This window comes from Mytilus trossulus, chromosome 2 (genome assembly GCF_036588685.1).
Source record: "Mytilus trossulus isolate FHL-02 chromosome 2, PNRI_Mtr1.1.1.hap1, whole genome shotgun sequence".
In the NCBI taxonomy this organism is placed as follows: Eukaryota; Metazoa; Mollusca; class Bivalvia; order Mytilida; family Mytilidae; genus Mytilus; species Mytilus trossulus.
In genome coordinates, this window is record NC_086374.1 from 52,846,651 (window position 1) to 52,864,414 (window position 17,764).

General features: G+C 31.1%; 1 protein-coding gene across 1 annotated transcript; it reads left to right on the top strand.

Annotated features, from left to right (window-relative positions):
• Positions 1-1,046: 1,046 nt before the first annotated feature.
• LOC134705854 (putative ankyrin repeat protein RF_0381) lies at positions 1,047-17,481 on the top strand. Its single transcript, XM_063564568.1, has 15 exons — positions 1,047-1,062; positions 1,464-1,622; positions 4,034-4,129; positions 4,741-4,821; positions 5,245-5,355; positions 6,069-6,167; positions 7,300-7,401; positions 7,773-7,871; positions 8,801-8,899; positions 10,691-10,789; positions 12,233-12,331; positions 13,549-13,647; positions 15,790-15,888; positions 16,513-16,647; positions 17,455-17,481. The coding sequence occupies exons 1-15, from the start codon at positions 1,048-1,050 to the stop codon at positions 17,479-17,481; spliced, it is 1,419 nt and encodes a 472-aa protein (XP_063420638.1). The 5' UTR covers position 1,047.
• Positions 17,482-17,764: the final 283 nt, after the last annotated feature.

Genomic DNA, 17,764 nt, shown 5'->3' on the forward strand with positions numbered 1-17,764 from the left:
ATATTGCAACTGATATTTAATTACAATGTTTATGTTTTGTAAGTGTATACTTCATTGATGATAGAACTGTTAGTGAATATCTGAATTTAAATCAGTTTAATAAACTATACTTGATATGCTAAAGGGTTTGCCATAAATGAAGATAGTATCATTCTTTAAGTCGCACGTTCGGGCAGATATCAGTCAAAATATTTAAAAGAATTGAAATAGGTATCATATGTCAGAATATATCACCACTACGTTTAATACTTATGCGACATACATGAGGTAAGTGTATTTAATATATCATTTTAAAGATTGTTGTAATTTTACTCTCATCGGACATACATGTAGGATGACAAGACATGGGAGACGAAATTAATTTGGTACCCTCTGGATTTCCTTTTTTTAATTCTCTATGCGTCTCTATCGCTTCGATATTTCCCTGGTTTTTTTTCATTTAGGCAATATACATCAGCCATTTTAGACTTAAACCAATTTAATAAATAATTATATAAATCCCCATCAAAGTAAGCTTCAGGGAAGGAGGTATTTTCTTCATACTTTTTAACTCAAATGTGAATTGGTCATAACAATAACTCGTTCGTAATTTTGATCTAAACGAGGACGTTTTTTTAAATTGGTGAGAGAGTGTCTTGCCCTCAAGAATCATTTGACAGCTAGACGAGGGGAATGTTGATGGCAACTTACGAAACAAGGTTTCTTATTCTGACGTGCATGTTCTTATTTCATGGTTGCAGTACAAATCTTCATAATATTCTGCGTTTCACTTATTTTTAAGCTGACACTCAGATGATTTATTCAAAACGTTTTCTTTTCTCTGTTTTCAATACATGTATCTCCTACTGAACATTTAACACACAACACATGCACTTGTCTTATAATACATTTTCATTATAATTTTTGATAAAAGTTTACTTTTTGTAGGAGTATATGGGCGATAAAAAATAATTTAGATTTTGTTTGAGAGAAGATAAATATCGATCTTTTGTGAACCATGTGAACTGTATCATTGTAACGCTTTCTGTATTGCATTTTGCAGATCATATGGGTAATGTTTTGGTAAGTATATTTCTATGTAAATGTTTTAAAGGATATGTGAAGAATCTTCCCAAAAAGTTCAAGATCCAAGATATAATAATTTCGATATTTTAGACTAGAAATTCACAATACTATGATCTAATACTGTATCTGCTTGCGGTTGTAGTTACAGAAACGTAGCTTCGTGTTATTCTCTCATTGGTACTTTTATAAAGATACGTGCATATATTCTGTCCATCAGCTTTTTCATGGGTTTTAGTCCGAAAAACAAGATAAAGAATTATCAATCTACTCATAATCGACCTACCCAAATAGTGTTCGGGATTTTTTTAATTTTTTTTTCTAATTTCCGGGGAAACACAAAAAAAACTGGTCTTTTCTTTCTAGTTATTAATTCATACTGGGTTTCATTTGATATTCAGAATGTATGTGGGAAAAAGGAAATCTTGTCACCGAATGGGACGAGCAAACAGCCTTGGTCTAAATCTAGTGGAGGTTGGACTACTCCTGATACAACTGTGGCCAGCGAATTTGTCAGCACCCTTTACGACAATACAAGTTTCGGATCTACAACATTGGATGTAAGATATTTAAATATAGTGTATATGATAATGTTTTGTTGTGGTCAGTATTGACGGTTAATGTTGTCCTGCCAGTGTTGTACTGTCTGTCTGTTGTTGTGAATCTGTTTATCCTGTTGTTTATTATTAGAAAAAATAGCAACAAATAATGTAATCGTTTGGTTTGAATGATAATAAAAATTACAATTTCAAAAAGTCTGTACAACAATACAAGATGGGAGCTAAAAAATAGACAAACGTCTTGAAAAGCTTTTATATTTTGTTCTTTGACGCCGGCGTTTTACGTTTCCGCAAATTGGCATTACTTTTCCGCGAAAAAAAGATGACGTTTCCAGAAAAAAAAGTTTACGTTTCCGCAAATAAATATCTTACTTTTCCGGAAAAAAGTTCACTATACCAAAAAAAAAAAATTATTACTTTTCCGCAAATAATTCAGGAATACCTATTATTCGAACGCAAGGTATAATAAACTAGAGGCTCTCAAGAGCCTGTATCGCTCACCTGATTCTACTTGGGTTTTTGAAATCATATAAAAAAAATATAAAATTTGGCTAAAAGTGACAACACAACCTCATTTATAAGAAAAGGAACATGTTTAATTTCATTCATGATGGATCGGCTACAAAGTAACAACACTTGGTCAGCACCTCATAAGGAACATTCATGCCATGTTTGGTTCCATTCCATTCAGTGGTTCTCTAGAAGAAGTTCAAAATGTAAATTGTTAACGACGACGACGACGGACGACGGACGCCAAGTGGTGAGAAAAGCTCACTTGGCCCTTCGGGCCAGGTGAGCTAAAAAGTGAATATGTATTATAAGTTAAAGGTCATCATAACTTGTAAGTAGAATACATCATTAACGTATGTTAAAAAATATCTTGATATGAGTTCATAAGTCAGTTCTGGCAGAATATTTGTAGCCAACACGTCGTACAAAGTCCATAGTAGCACATTCACCGTTTACAAGTTTTGTATTTTGTTCAGGAAGGAAGTCCATCTTCTCCTTTTCATATTTCCTAACGGGTGCTTTTACAGTTAGATTTCTCATCTTTATGTAAGATGTTGTCTTCAGTTTCAATAACACATCGACAACAACAAATATGGTAGGACGGCTAGCGTAAAACTGCTCGTTCAGGTAGGCACGAAAAGACTCGACACCATTCGTTGTTCTATTTTCCTTGGGGTCAGGAGGTGATGCCCAAATGGTTGGTGGACATCTCAATTGCCATCTATATAAAATTCCAGCATATAATCAGCAGACCTCATGCATTTATCGTCAGATGGAGCATCGGCAACTAATTCAACAAAGCATTCTTCAATCATGTAAGTTGGCAAGTAAGCCAAACCAAAGATCTCTCAATGAAGTTTAACTCACCCTTACTCGAGTCAACTAGTTATATCTAGTAAATTTTAGCTATACTGAGATCAGAACATTTTCTTTATCAAAAATATATTAAAAAAAGATATCATATATGTACATTCAAATCTTTATAATTTACCAGGTAAATTTGCGGAAAAGTAATAAATACAAATTGCGGAAACGTATACTTTAAATTTGCGGAAACGTAGTATTGGCACTCTGAAAAATTAGCGGAAATGCAATACGCCCTTTAACGCCTTAGTCGAAGTAAGGCGTCAAAGAAAAAAATATAATAGCCTTTCAAGACGTCATAAATATTTGGACTAATAATTAATCAGTTCTTGAAAAGTCAAAATATTTCTCCAGTACCGTTATCCTTTACCTATAACCAATGCCATAATCTATAAAGACTATAACAAGGTCATTGTGCAAAATGCCAATTAGGAACATGTCCTAAATTTATTTGGAACTATTTACTGTAGACCGGCAACCATGTGATGAGGGTTTGGATGGGTGTCCTTCATTCCATTTTTTTTTCTTCAATTTTCTCTATTCTTTATTTATCCTGTCCGTTAATATATCTATTCCATATACCTTCCCTTTTCCTCTAATTAATAGTTCTAGATTCTTTGTGTTTGCCTTGGTTTTTTTCCATTTAAATCGTTTCTTTTATTTGCACTCTTTCTACACATTTTGGTCATTATTTCATATTCTTCAACCCCATTCCGACCTCCGTAATTGTCAACTCTTGATGACGTTGTCAACTGTCATGAGAATATCGTATGATAAGTAACAAACCTAGAAAATTAGTTGGTTTTCAGATTTGCAATTAGCAATTTAGCTTTATGATCTTTGTCAAACTGTCCTGTCAGAGATATATGTGCCGTATGCAAATCATATATCTTTCAATGTTTATGGTTAAATAGATATTGTTGAATTGAGTATGGGTTTCGAGTTATTACTATACAGAATCAAAATATATATCTCTTGAAGTCTAGTTTATTTGTTGTTTTCTAAATAAACAATATTTAATATCTAAACATTTATAGCTTTTCGATGAGTCGACTCCAAATTTGAGGACGAGTAATGACCCATCTACAATAGAAAGTTCAAACATCGACAACCAAGATGAAAAACCGAGAAAGGTATTCAGTTTTACTGATTTAGAATAGATCGCCATAGCGCGTTGTTTTGCAAGACGTACACTTTTAAGTGAGTCAAAATCGTGTTTTAATTAAACTGTTTCAACGTATAAGTCATACATTGAGATTGGCTTTCGACGGATCGCAGAAGGACAACTTAAACTTGCTGAAAACAAGTCTGAAAGTACCAAGGGGACATTCAACACTCGTTAGTCGAAGAGAAATATACAATGTTATTGTAAACATAGAAAGACGACATAAGACTTAATACAAGTCCATAAAACACTACATAGAAATAATGAAAGACTAAGCAGCACGAACCCCGCAATAAAATCCGGGGTGATTGCATGTGCTCTTGAAGAGTAAGCTGATTCTGGCACCTGTCATCTTGTTCATGGCAAGTACTTCCTTGATGTGTCAATCATTCATTACAAATTCAATTTGCACGTTAATAACACATCTTGTGTCACGTGCCGTTATTTAGAGAAATATTCTATTACACTGAAATTTTAAACTTTTTGGTATAGTAAAGTCTTGCTTTTTTGTGATGTTTGTTTCATAACTTTTTACTTTACATGCTTTGTCTGCAATATTGATACCGACATAAATTTCAGACAGTCCAATTCGACGGAAAGATTGACAGGCTTCAACGTTTAGAATGCATAAAGCAATATATACTAGACACAGCTAATCGGGTAAGAACTAGTAAGCAATATAGGTTCGTTTCAAACGGTTTTTTTTATTAAACATATTGTTCTATCAACTTTCAAGCTTTAACTTCTTTGTGAAACATTTAAAGGGGAATTGACAATATTTCCTGTAAAACAATTATTACAATTTATATAGACACGTATATAGATATGGTTGTTTTCTAGACAGATATTATAACCAGTTATCAGGAAACAAACTGTCCTTTCGCATAATTATTTTCTCAATTCATTGTCATAACAAAAACAAACCTTTTTAAACTGCATGATATACATTATGAAAGAAAAAAAATGTTTTATCACCCGTCGGAATTTACATGTGCAGTTTAACAGAAGAGTTAATGCCTCTCGAATTACTAACTAAAAGATGATTTGAAAATATGACTTTTTTTAAGTGTTTTATGTTTGAAGGAAGACAGCGCTCTTTGTAAAGCCATAAAAGAAGGATCGTCGCATTCCATTCGAGTAATACATGAGTTGATAAAATCTGGAGAGGAGGATCTAAATTTCAGAGACAACAAGGTACCGATATCAAGGTCAAATTGTATAAAATAAGTATTGTGCATTTCTAATGTTGCCGTTAAATTAAAGACTAATGCCGTTATCTATTATACATTTGTATGTATAAGATCATAATTTTTTTTTAAAGTTGAATTTCAATATTTCGATACAAATGGCCATTTAGCGAAAGTATCTGTCTATATTTCAGATAAGTTCTTACAACTTTTTTCCATCCTATAACTTCCAGTGTTTGGAAGACTAATTGTCGATAAACGTCCAGTGGCAAGTAATTCATGCATGTTCAATACGTTGTGTTTGGGTGAAGAAAAACACTTTTGTGAAAAACCAGACATTGTGAAAACGAATCCATCTACTCTACTTCCACAAATTCACAAACATATTAGTCAAATAACATTATTTATTTTAATTTATTGACAGGGGGCCACATAATGGCACGGTGATATTGAATACAGATATTAGTTATGAAAAGAGTAAAAACTCATAAAACGAAAACAAAAGGACAGTGAAATTACCAAAAAACTAAGATCAACCAAACGATAAAATATTATACTTTCACAACTTTGGAACAAGTATATATAGTCATTATTACAAATAATACTCTCCCCTATGAAAGACTAAATTAAATACAATGGACAAAACACTTACTATGAATATTACCAGACTTTGAAACCATGACTCTTCACGAACAGATGATGATTTATATGTATTGGCAGGGAGACCCTATATTGTATACAGCACTATTGTATGAACAGTATGATGTTGTGAAATTGTTAATTGAATACGGAGCAGAGGTCAACCACAGAAACAAACAGGTTTGAAACATGTTTGTACTGGGTATAACTATTAATCTATTAAACTTTCTTGAAACAAAAACGAAAACACTTAATATATAGTTTTATGCGGCCGACGCGCTTTTTTAGATTTATCTTCATAAGGAACGCTCAAAGCCAAAACAATTAGAAATTCGGGGATGTATAAATCCGAAACAATTGAGCTTGCTCAGTTTAATCAGGATTGAATGTGCAAATGAAAAAATAAGTTGGCAACCGTTACTTCGTTCAAAGTTTTCTTATAACGCAAATTTATCAATATAAAGTCTTTCGCAATAGCTATAGCCAGTCATTCATGGAGTGAAACGCTGATACAATTCATAACGATTAATGCATCTTTTGGGTAATTTATACGTTTATGTCTTACTAGAAAAACTAAAACGAATCTGAAAATATCAAAGCATGATAATCAGCAAGAAGAATGAATTTTATTTTGTTTATTGAAAATTAAGGCAAAACTAAACAAAAAACAAAAACGATTTTCTAAACGAAATATAACATAGTACTAACATATTTCGCTGTTTAAAAGCAAACACACACAACATGTCATGTGATATATTTTCAATCCGACATCAGTGAAATCAAATAAATATAGATTCTTACATTGATACCAGTGGATTATCGGATTTATCCAATCGAGATAGTTATATTATCAATTTTAAAGTCCGAGCCGCCTCGAGATAACTATCGAGATTGGATAAATCCGATAATCCACGAGTAACTATGTAAGAATCTGTTTCTCTAATGATTAAAAAGACACTTTCTTTTTTTTGTTAACCCAAAATCCCCTTCGAGTGCCTTTAACATTGCACGAAGTTGTCAATTTCATTAACACCTGTTATCAAATTTTGATTCATCCAGTTAGCTAAAAAGGTCATGACACTAAATCATCCAATGATCTTTTGAGATCACCAGCAACCACACGTTGATTAATTTTTTTTATTATACAATGGGTTCGGAAAGTGATAAATTTCCATAGAATTAGAGAAGCGGTAATATATGTACATATAAATAATAAAGAACTGAAGGAGCTGTGTGGTACCGCATACGTATATTTTCCTATTGCTTTCTTCTAAGTTTTTCCTCTTTTTGATAAAAAAAAATAATATTTTAGTGGGATCCTATCATATATACTGCTGTCCAGTCTAACAGAACAGATATAGTGGAAATGATGATAAAAGATGCTGATGCAGATGTGGATTGTAGAAGTAGCAAGGTAGATTTTGATCATTATTGTTTAGTTTTAAAAATTAGATAAGAAATTAGATCCAGTTTGGATTTTTTCATTTCCTGTTAAAGAATCGTGTATTTTGAAAGAAAAAAACAGGGATGTGTTAACTATGATTGCCAATGAGAAAGCTGTCCGCCATAAAAAAAAAAAAAAAAAAAAAAAAAAAAGCAGAATACATTGTATGAATAATCTTCACTGGGAAAACATAGAGCAAATTATGCTATTCAAATGGAAAATTATGTACTAGAAATTGTATTCTTATATATATTCAATTTTATATTGGAACATTTTGTAAATACTTTTTTTTCAAAATTTGTCAAACATCATTTTAACTTTGAACTTATATTTATTTAAAGGGTGATCCACTTTTATACACTGCTGTACTGTCCAAGCAGAAGGAAATGGTCAATCTTCTTCTTAAATACAGTGCTGATCCTAATATTAGAAATAACTTAGTAAGTCACGTGGACGATAATTGGAATTATGCGTACAAGTGATATTTTTAAATTGTCTACTACAGTCAAACCTTAATCTACTACAGTCAAACATAAATTTTAAATCACACCACATCTCATTACCTTTATGTAGTAATTTATTAAGCAAAACCAGTTTTGTCATGTCACTCTCTTCTGGTCTAACTGTAGTAATACCTCAGATCTTGAACCTCAATTTCAAGGTTACTTCTCGTAAAAGACCAGTTTTCTCTTGTCCTGAGGAAGATCTTTATATACAGATTAACTGTACATTGTGTACCTAACTAATTTGGAAGCAAAGTACCTGTAGTGTTTAATCCTGCAAACTGTAAGAGTTAACATATGTTTTATCAATTGAAAGCTTCAATAATTCATTTTGAAAAAATCTACATATTAAATAATTCTAGGCATTGCTAGGTTTATCTTTTTCAAATTATACATTTCCGTAAGTTAAGTTATACATTTTAATATGATCCCTCTTTGCAGATAAAAACAATAGAAAGCTATTACATGTCTTACGTAACTAAGAGATGGATTTGATTTTTTCAATGTATCGTTGTGGTTGTAAAACAACTTGCCAATGGATATTTCACAAGAAGGCGGAACGTACATTGTACCATACGGATAATAAAATTCTGATTGGAAGCGAGACAGCGAGTTCATACTTAAACCAAACGACGAACGACAACACAAATCAAAAATCAACCACACAATTGCATAAACACAACGAGACATAGCAGAAATAAATAGCCCTCTTTAATCCGTGGATTAAATCAGATGCTACGGAAGAGTCATTGATAAAATTGACTACTACAGTCAAACATGTTGCAATGATGTTCAAACAACTGATATCTTTGGAAAATCATTCAGCTGGATATGAGAAGTGGTATCATAATTAGTTTTTATTTAAGGGAACGTCATGTTTAGAAGAAGCAATGACATCAGATCAGTTGGACCTAATGCAAATTCTCGTGGAATCCGGAGCTGACATTGATATAAAAGACAAAGAAGTAATCATATTTCGTATATTTAGTTTTTTATTCATAGAGTATGTGTAGGTAGTGTTTTTGCACATTTTTATGTTATCTGTAAACGTTCAAAAATATAAATACACGATCTTCAAATTATGAAATCAAAACCTTATGTCATGTCAACAAAAAATATCAACATTATTTAAAAAAATGTAATATAATACAATGTTTAATACATACCAAATTATGGAATCTACAACCCTTTATTTCAAGTCAACAAAAAATATCTTCACTGTTTACAAAAAAATGTGTAATCTCATTCGCCGTTTAGTACATACTAATGCTATTTCAAGCAATGTTAATCCGAAATTTTATTTTACTTATCTTGCATGTGCATTATATCCTTAGTAGTACATCTAACTAGCATTAAGTCTTAGAGTAATAGTATACTATTCTAGATTTATATTGATAATGTTTACTGACTAATGTTTTTGAGTATGTTGTATACTACTTTTCCGTGAAACCAGACGTGACATTATTGCCAGGTCGTATATAACCTCTTATTGGGAGTCACTCAATGAGGCTTGATATATATGTTACAGGCATTTTCTAAATTTAGGCATTTTGTAAAATGACTGAATTTTCAGGCAATTTATAAAATGCCTAACCTTGACATGCATTATACAAAATAACAAAAAATATGCAGTCATTTTGTAAAATGACTGAAATTTTGAAACAAAATTAAACAAATTGCCTGTTCAGTTTCAGGCAATTTGTAGAAGAAGGTTATCATTGACAAAAGTGGACAAAAACACAAAATCTTGCAAAGAAAATATGTAACGGTTCGGTAGATTTAATTCATTTTCCAAAAAACCAGCCAATTCAGAAATAATGAGCATTTTAAGTCCTTTAAATATTTTTACCCCCACATCGAAACAAATTTCCCTCTACAATATGGGTTTTGCCATACAAGGTTGTGTTTTGATGTGATACACAGATATGGTTGGTAGTGTCATCGTATATATTTTTCAATCAAGATAGCCTATTGCAAATTGTGGCTAGGTTTGAATTTATTTGTGCTAAAGATTACATTTTTTTTAATTTAAAATTTACTATAAAGGGCAATTACTCCATAAGGGATCAGTTGACAATTGCTTATTGCGAAACACAATGCTGTTGAACGTTAAGTGTTTTGTCAGTAAAGGTAATGAAAGAGCTAAATGTGTGATGATTCCGGTTTCTTCAAATATGGTTGAAGTGCTAACACCAGATTTTTACGCAAAATAATTATGTACTTACAAAAGATCAGGGCAAATATTGGGTAACAGTTCTGTCATCCAAACATTTTGAGACATGATAAATAATTGTTAAGTTTTTTGGAATAATTTCGGTAAAATTTCTTCTTGATTATTAAAACTCTTAAAACTCGACAATTATTTAATTCAGTAATTATTATCATAAATAAAACTGTTTAAGTGTTCAAAGCTTTCAATTGTTTTTATTTTTTATATTTCATTCTTTAAAATAATTTCAGACAATTTGTAAAATGCCTAGAAAAATTAGTCATTATGTATAATGACTGAATCTTGCAGGAATTTTAGAGAATGTCTAAAATTTTCAGGCATTATACAAAATGCCTAAATTTAGAAAATGCCTGTAACATATATATTCGAACTAAAAAACATAAAAAAAACAATATTGATTATATTCTGAAAAATGTTCAAATGATAAGAAGAAATTTTCATATTTATGATGCATACATTCTCAGAGAATGTTGATAACTGTCCAGATCTATTGATTATACAATTCAGAATAATAATACTTTTTCAGGGAAATAATTTACTACATGTTGCAATGATGTTCAAACAACTGAGATCTTTGGAAATTTTGTTAGATCTCGGTGCCGACGTAAATATTCCAGACAAAGAGGTAATCCACTATATTTTGTCTTGTAGTTTCTTTAAAGTCATAAGAAACGAGTGACTGGTGAAAAATTATGTTCTTCCAAATTTTGAACCAATGCATACAAACATAATAAACTTAGTCTTCTGTGCACGAATTTATCATTTTTTCCGTGTAAATTTCGTATATTCGTCAATTTTTTTTAAATCAGTCAGTGTTGTTGTGAAAATATGGCAGGTAATTAAAGTTCGTGTTTTGAAGCCGAAGTTTAACGATGGTCACCTGTTTGTCAACAATCGACAAAAAATAAACAAAAAAGCATGGAAAGAGAGCACGTGTTTACATGTGAATTCAGATAATAGTTTATTTTAAGAACATCCATGCGTATTGTGATCACCGGATTTTTACGAGATGGGTCACACTGAGGTCACTTTGCATACGGAAAATATGTCGGGGGAATTGTTTGCTGGAAGCAAGCTATTACAATAAAGTAAACTTCTTCTAAATATGAATAAATTAAAGAATTTTCTTCAGAAAAAAGTATATGTACATAAGTTTTATAATGAAAACTATCCATTGAGTTATAAAAAACATATGCATTATTTTTTTTTTATTTGAGGTTTCTTATGACTTTAATTATGCTTGAAAAAGTAAGCTGCTCCTTTTTGCATGAACATGTTTACATTTATAAGTTTAAACAACTATCTTCATCCAATTAATCATAATTATTTGAAAAACTGCAAATTTTACGTCAGAGAGAAGGTCGTTTCCCCAGGTTAGAATTGTATGCTTCATTTATGGACATTATGTTTTCTGGTCTGTGCGTCCGTTCGTTCGTCCCGCTTCGTGTTAAAGTTTTTGGTTAAATTTTTTAGTCACGGTATTTTTTTATGAAGTTGAAGTCAAATCAACTTGAAACTTAGTAAACATGTTCTTTGTGATATGTTCTATTTAATTTTAATTTCAAATTGGAGATTTTATCCCATTTTGACGGTCCACTGAACATAGAAAATGACTGTGCGGATGGGGCATCCGTGTACTTGGGACACATTCTTGTTAAGAATTAATTTGCACATATATGTAATTGACACATGCAGTTAAAAGTTTGTATATTGTCGATTTGTTTATGAGAATAACGTATTCATTTCTTAATAATACAAAGCTAAAAGTTCATCCATGTACTTAAAATAGGGGGACAATATGATTCACTGAGAGAAATTAGAAAATATTGTAATACCAGAAACTATTTTTAATTTATGAAATAATTAGTAACAGAAAAAAAACAATTTGTTATTATTATAAATAAGTCATTCTGATGTATGTTTTTACTAGGTCTTTGTGTTTAATACAGCTTGCAAAGATTTCTTTCATTACCTTTACCTACTTCTAAATGCTTTTCTGGTCATTACTATGTATTTGTATTTGCTCATTATTTTAAATCTCTTACCATATTCTCCCCTTTTTCTACAGGGAAATCCTGTTTTAGAAATGGCTGTATTAATGGAACACACTGATGCCATAACGCTTTTACTTAAATATGGCGCCGATGTTAATATGGTTAATGAAAAGGTACAATGTAATTTGCAAGTTTTAAAAAATATCGAATCTACTGTTAAACAAGAGAGGTAATTAATGCCTAACAGTAAAATAGCTTTCTACTTATTGAAGATGAATGTGGATGTAAATATTTCACATTTACAGACATACAGACCTTTAGAGTATTAATAATCATTCATTTATTTATAAGTGCAATGAAATAAAATAAAGGCAACAGTAGTATACCGATGTTCAAAACTCATAAATCGATAGCAAAAACATAGTCACAAACCAAAACCGAGGGAAACGCATTAAATATAAGAGGAGAATGACGACACAACATTAAAATGTAACACACACTGAATCGAACTAAACATTAGACAAAATCCGATGAGAATAACAAATATAACATTAAAACTAAATTCACAGACGACTCATGTAGAAAACCACAACTTATGTCTGAAAAACAAAACACAAATATAATTTAACAAGAAACAACGAAATTTACAATAGGAGTCAAACGGAAGGGAAATTTCAGTTCGTTTCTTGGGACAAAACAATAGGAGGAAATAAACTTACCATGGATACCAGGATTGAACTTTTGTATTTGCCACAGACGTGCTTTTTGTCTACAAAAGACTCATCAGTGACGCTCAAATAAAAAAGTTAAAAAGGTCAAATAAAGTACGAAGTTGAAGACGCCGACATTTATTTTACACATAAGAAACATCTTCAAGTTGGTTGTTTTATATTTACAAATGAATTTCGAAAATGTTATCTTGCTGAAGGAAGCTAATGAATGACGGTAGTTTTGGGTAAAAATTATGGAATGCATATTGTTGTTTGTTGTCCAGAACAGATGTGTTATTGTACCAGTATGCAAGTGCAATATATATTCTACGAGGTATTATATTCCTCAATATTCCTCATGTATAGCCCCGCTTAGGCAACTTTGACCCCGATAATTTGACTTAGTGGAATATCGTACGTTACCTTTTCTTGACGTTCTGTTGGAAAACAATTATAGTTCCATAAAATAAATGCTCTTATTTATATAGTTAATGAGTATCTATCACAATGTAATATAATATTTACATAATGTTATAGATATACGAATGCAACAAAAAAGAAAAATTACAAAAAATACTGAATAACGAGGAAAATACATAACGGAAAATTCCTTTTCATATAGCAAAATCAAAAGCTCAAATTACTGAACACGATTAGCTTTTAATAAACACATCTTATAGGGAATTCCAGTGTTCTTCAAAGCAGTAAAACGAAAAGGATGTGATACAATGAAACTGATGATAAAAGGGGGAGCCAATGTCAACATTCAGGACTCGCGGGTATTTGTTTTATCTTATTTATTTTATTTTGTTTTAGAAATGCATTTTTATCTGACCCCTTTGTTTTTGTGATTTATTAATTTATTAATGTTCAAAAATAAGTGTATTTTTTTCTGTCATCAAATTTGTATTCAACGTAGAAATTCTATGATTGATATATTTATTATATGAAACATGGAAACGCGTAAATTGCGAATATTTTTGTATAGAAATATATAAAAATCTTGTTTCCGATGAAATTTCCCTTTGGGAGAAAAATATTTAGTGTTCCAAGATAATTACCTGTACGAAATGTGACGCCCGTATATGACACGGAAACCAGGCGTAAAATCATACTATATCGAGGTGGCATTGCTGTGTTAACAAAATGCATGTCCAGGCGTAAACCAGGCGTAAACCAATCGTAACTGGCGGCAACCAGGCGTAATATTTAAGGGCATACTATACAGTTTTGATCCTGTATTTACAAGTTCGTGAAAATATTTTTGTATAGAAATATATAAAAATCTTGTTTCCGATGAAATTTCCCTTTGGGAGAAAAATATTTAGTGTTCCAAGATAATTACCTGTACGAAATGTGACGCCCGTATATGACACGGAAACCAGGCGTAAAATCATACTATATCGAGGTGGCATTGCTGTGTTAACAAAATGCATGTCCAGGCGTAAACCAGGCGTAAACCAATCGTAACTGGCGGCAACCAGGCGTAATATTTAAGGGCATACTATACAGTTTTGATCCTGTATTTACAAGTTCGTGAAAATGTTCATATAGACTCTTTTTTACCTGATTAACTCAAATATGTAATAAAAAATATACCTTCATGTGCTAGTTTTTGAGTTAAATGAGGCCGAAGTTTTTTATTTTTGCTTAAAATTCAGATTTGTGGCCGTAATTTCTCTTTCGAAAGAAAGGCATAACTTTTTTGTTATAAAAGATAAACACAAATAGTTTTTTTGTTAAATAATCGGTAATTTCTGTATTTTATAAGTAACCTAAAAAATTATGCATTTTTTATTCAGAAATAACTCATATTTATCAAATGTTCATTAATAGAGAAAAATACGTCATTTTTTTGCTGCATGTTTATCAAAATTAAAAAAAATCCTCTGTTTACAGTTTTATAAAATTTGGGTCACATAATCTCCCTACAAAATGAAGCAAATTGCTGTTTTAAAAAATAGGGGTCCATGAACTCGTTTTCAAATTAAATCAGTTTGAATGGTAAAAATCAGTCGAAAAATGCATCTTTTCCCGATATTCCACAGTTTGACGTCGCGAAAATAACATTTTACGTTAGCAACGTCATTACCTCCTCTGTAACTGTATCGTATGCCCTTAAATGAGTACGCCTGGTCCACAAAACAACAGGCGTATTATGCAAATGAGAACGACTGGTCAATAAATATACCAGGCGTAATATCCTTACATATACTACACTTATATAAGATCAGTGAATTACCCTTAAGCTGTGTACTTTTGTGTATTTGATACAAAATTCTGTACTGTTGATTTTATTTCTCATTGTTTGACAAAAAACTTCAAATATTAACCATTGATGAAACTAATATATAAATAAATACATTTTAAACAGACACTGGTTCAAATAAGTTTATTACGTTCAAATAAGAATTATGACAATTAATTTGAAATAAAAGTTGCAATTAAAATAAGTATATTTTTTTTGAAAATCATTGTCTTTTGAACTACGACATAAATAATGATACTGCGATGTAACCTAAAGTAAAGGATTTTAATGTTATTATCCAAGGATAAAGGTTTTGGGATTTTAAATTTTCTGATAGTTACATACTTAGTTAAACCCACATAATTATTATTTACCTTGTATACTACTTTCCTTTTATTTCATTAATCAATTTGATTCCATAATTCCATAAAGACTACAAATTTACGTTTCCTGCTCCCTTACGCCTGCATCTAGACACGTAACTACCACTTACGCCTGCTTTACGCCTTATAATTTCTTAATATAATGAAATATGTTTGTCCGATTTGAACAAATAATTTATTTGTTTAGATTATAGCCATCTGAAGCTTTACACATTACTGACAAGGTTATTATTGATTTGAAAATCCGTATACACATTTTTTGTCTGATCATTTTTATTTTCATTTTCAAGGGAAACACGGTTTTATTTTTAGCAATTGAACGGAATAATTGTGAATTATTGAAACTTTTATTTGAATGTGGTTGTGATGGAAATTTTCGTAATAATCAGGTTAGTATCAAAATAATATTAAAAAATCTTGTCGGAAAGTATTCAATTAAAAACTTTGGGTTTACAATGCTTCAGATAACGTGCTTGTTTTTTTTTTTACTGATTCAAGTTTAAAGATATACGACAATGAGTAAACACCTGTTTCATCACTTGAATTCTATTCTGAAGAAGACGATAGTGCTTTCAAATTTTATCAAAAAAAACACTAACATTTGAGTGCATGACGACATAGTTTTAGATCTGCAGTTTCCAAGCATTCTTATGCGGTATAATACTTGTGCAAATTTTGTAAATCGCCTTTTGTTATCTTTTTGACTATATGTCAGTGTGCTTTTCTTTTACGGAATTTAGTTGTGTGTTATATTTGCTGTTTGTACCTTTGCTAGTCATTTATTGAAAATCAGGAAAATAACACATTATGAACTTCATGCGTCCAAAGCGCTTTTCCGTATTAATTTTCATCAGGAACGCTCCATGCGGAATATTTCAAAGGCATTAATTTTGCATGACATATTTGTAATTCTTCTCCTTTTACTACAAAAATATGGAAAGGACTAATTGTTTATCAATTACAGTACCAAGTAATATTTCATTTTTAAATATTTTTTTGACTGATGCAAACAGGGACTATCATGCATAGAATATGCTTTAGATATCAATTCCGATAGACAAAGTGTAATCAAGACAATTTTAACCTCTGGGTGTATCAGCTACTCTGACATAACAAGTCAGGATATCAAGACAGCAATGCAAGTCAAGGTAAACTTTAAAGAGTCACTTTATCACAATACGAATATATGGTATGATTACAATGAGATAACTCTCAACAAGAGACCAAAAAATGTCGAAAATATAGGTCATCGTGTTGCATTAAACAATCAGCAAAACAAATACAGCCTTGATTACTATAAAAGGCTCAAAAAGAAAATTACAAACATGAACAACATTATAGACATAAAAGCAACAAACGACAACCTCTGAAATACAGGCTACCGAGATATAAAGCTTCTTTTTTTTGTGAAGAGTTATACCAATTTTACAAGCATTTTTGCATATTTTAACTCATAGAAACATACTAGCGGTTGGAGGACACTTTCTGTAAGTTTAATGTTTATTGTATGCTGAAATGTATGAGACACGAAGGTTTGTCCTACCCTATGCATATATTTTATTAGTCGTATTTTGCGGAATTTTTCTCAATTTTAGAATTTAAATATTCTCTTACTTAGTATTCCATTTGGTTTTCTAGTTTTCATTATTCGAGTACTCTAAATGGGTTTAATGAAGACAAAACGCCACTGGAGTACAAATAATAAGACTAGTATCGTTGATAAGTAATTTTAAACACATTAATTGCTGAAGGATCAGATCAAAAACCGAAAACAGGATGCTAATCATAAAATCTTAGGATTCTGCACGACGGAAATCAGGAGATTGGCAGTCATGCTATAGAATAATATAATGGAATTCAATAATATGGAAACAACATTTTAAAAACATTATATTATGTGACTCTTGAAATGAAAATCACACTTAAAACATGTAAAGTATAGAGATTTTTTTCAGGAAAGGGAAGAGAATTCAGGCAAGTAAATTTAATGTAGCTTAGTCTGCTCAGATCAAAGGACGAGTGTCACTATATGTACTGTGGTATAACTGTCCTCTGCTTTTCTAAAATAGTAGAATTGTTTGGAACAGTAAATAGCAAACCTTAAAGAGATTACAATCGATCTAAACAGTATGGAAGTTTATCACGACGGTTTCTGTAAAATTGTCAACTGAATTAACTATGATGCCAAGACAGCTTAGCTCTCCTTTCATCTGCAAGATCTAATTAGTTTTATTGAATATATGACTTATTTTTGTCGTTTCTCCA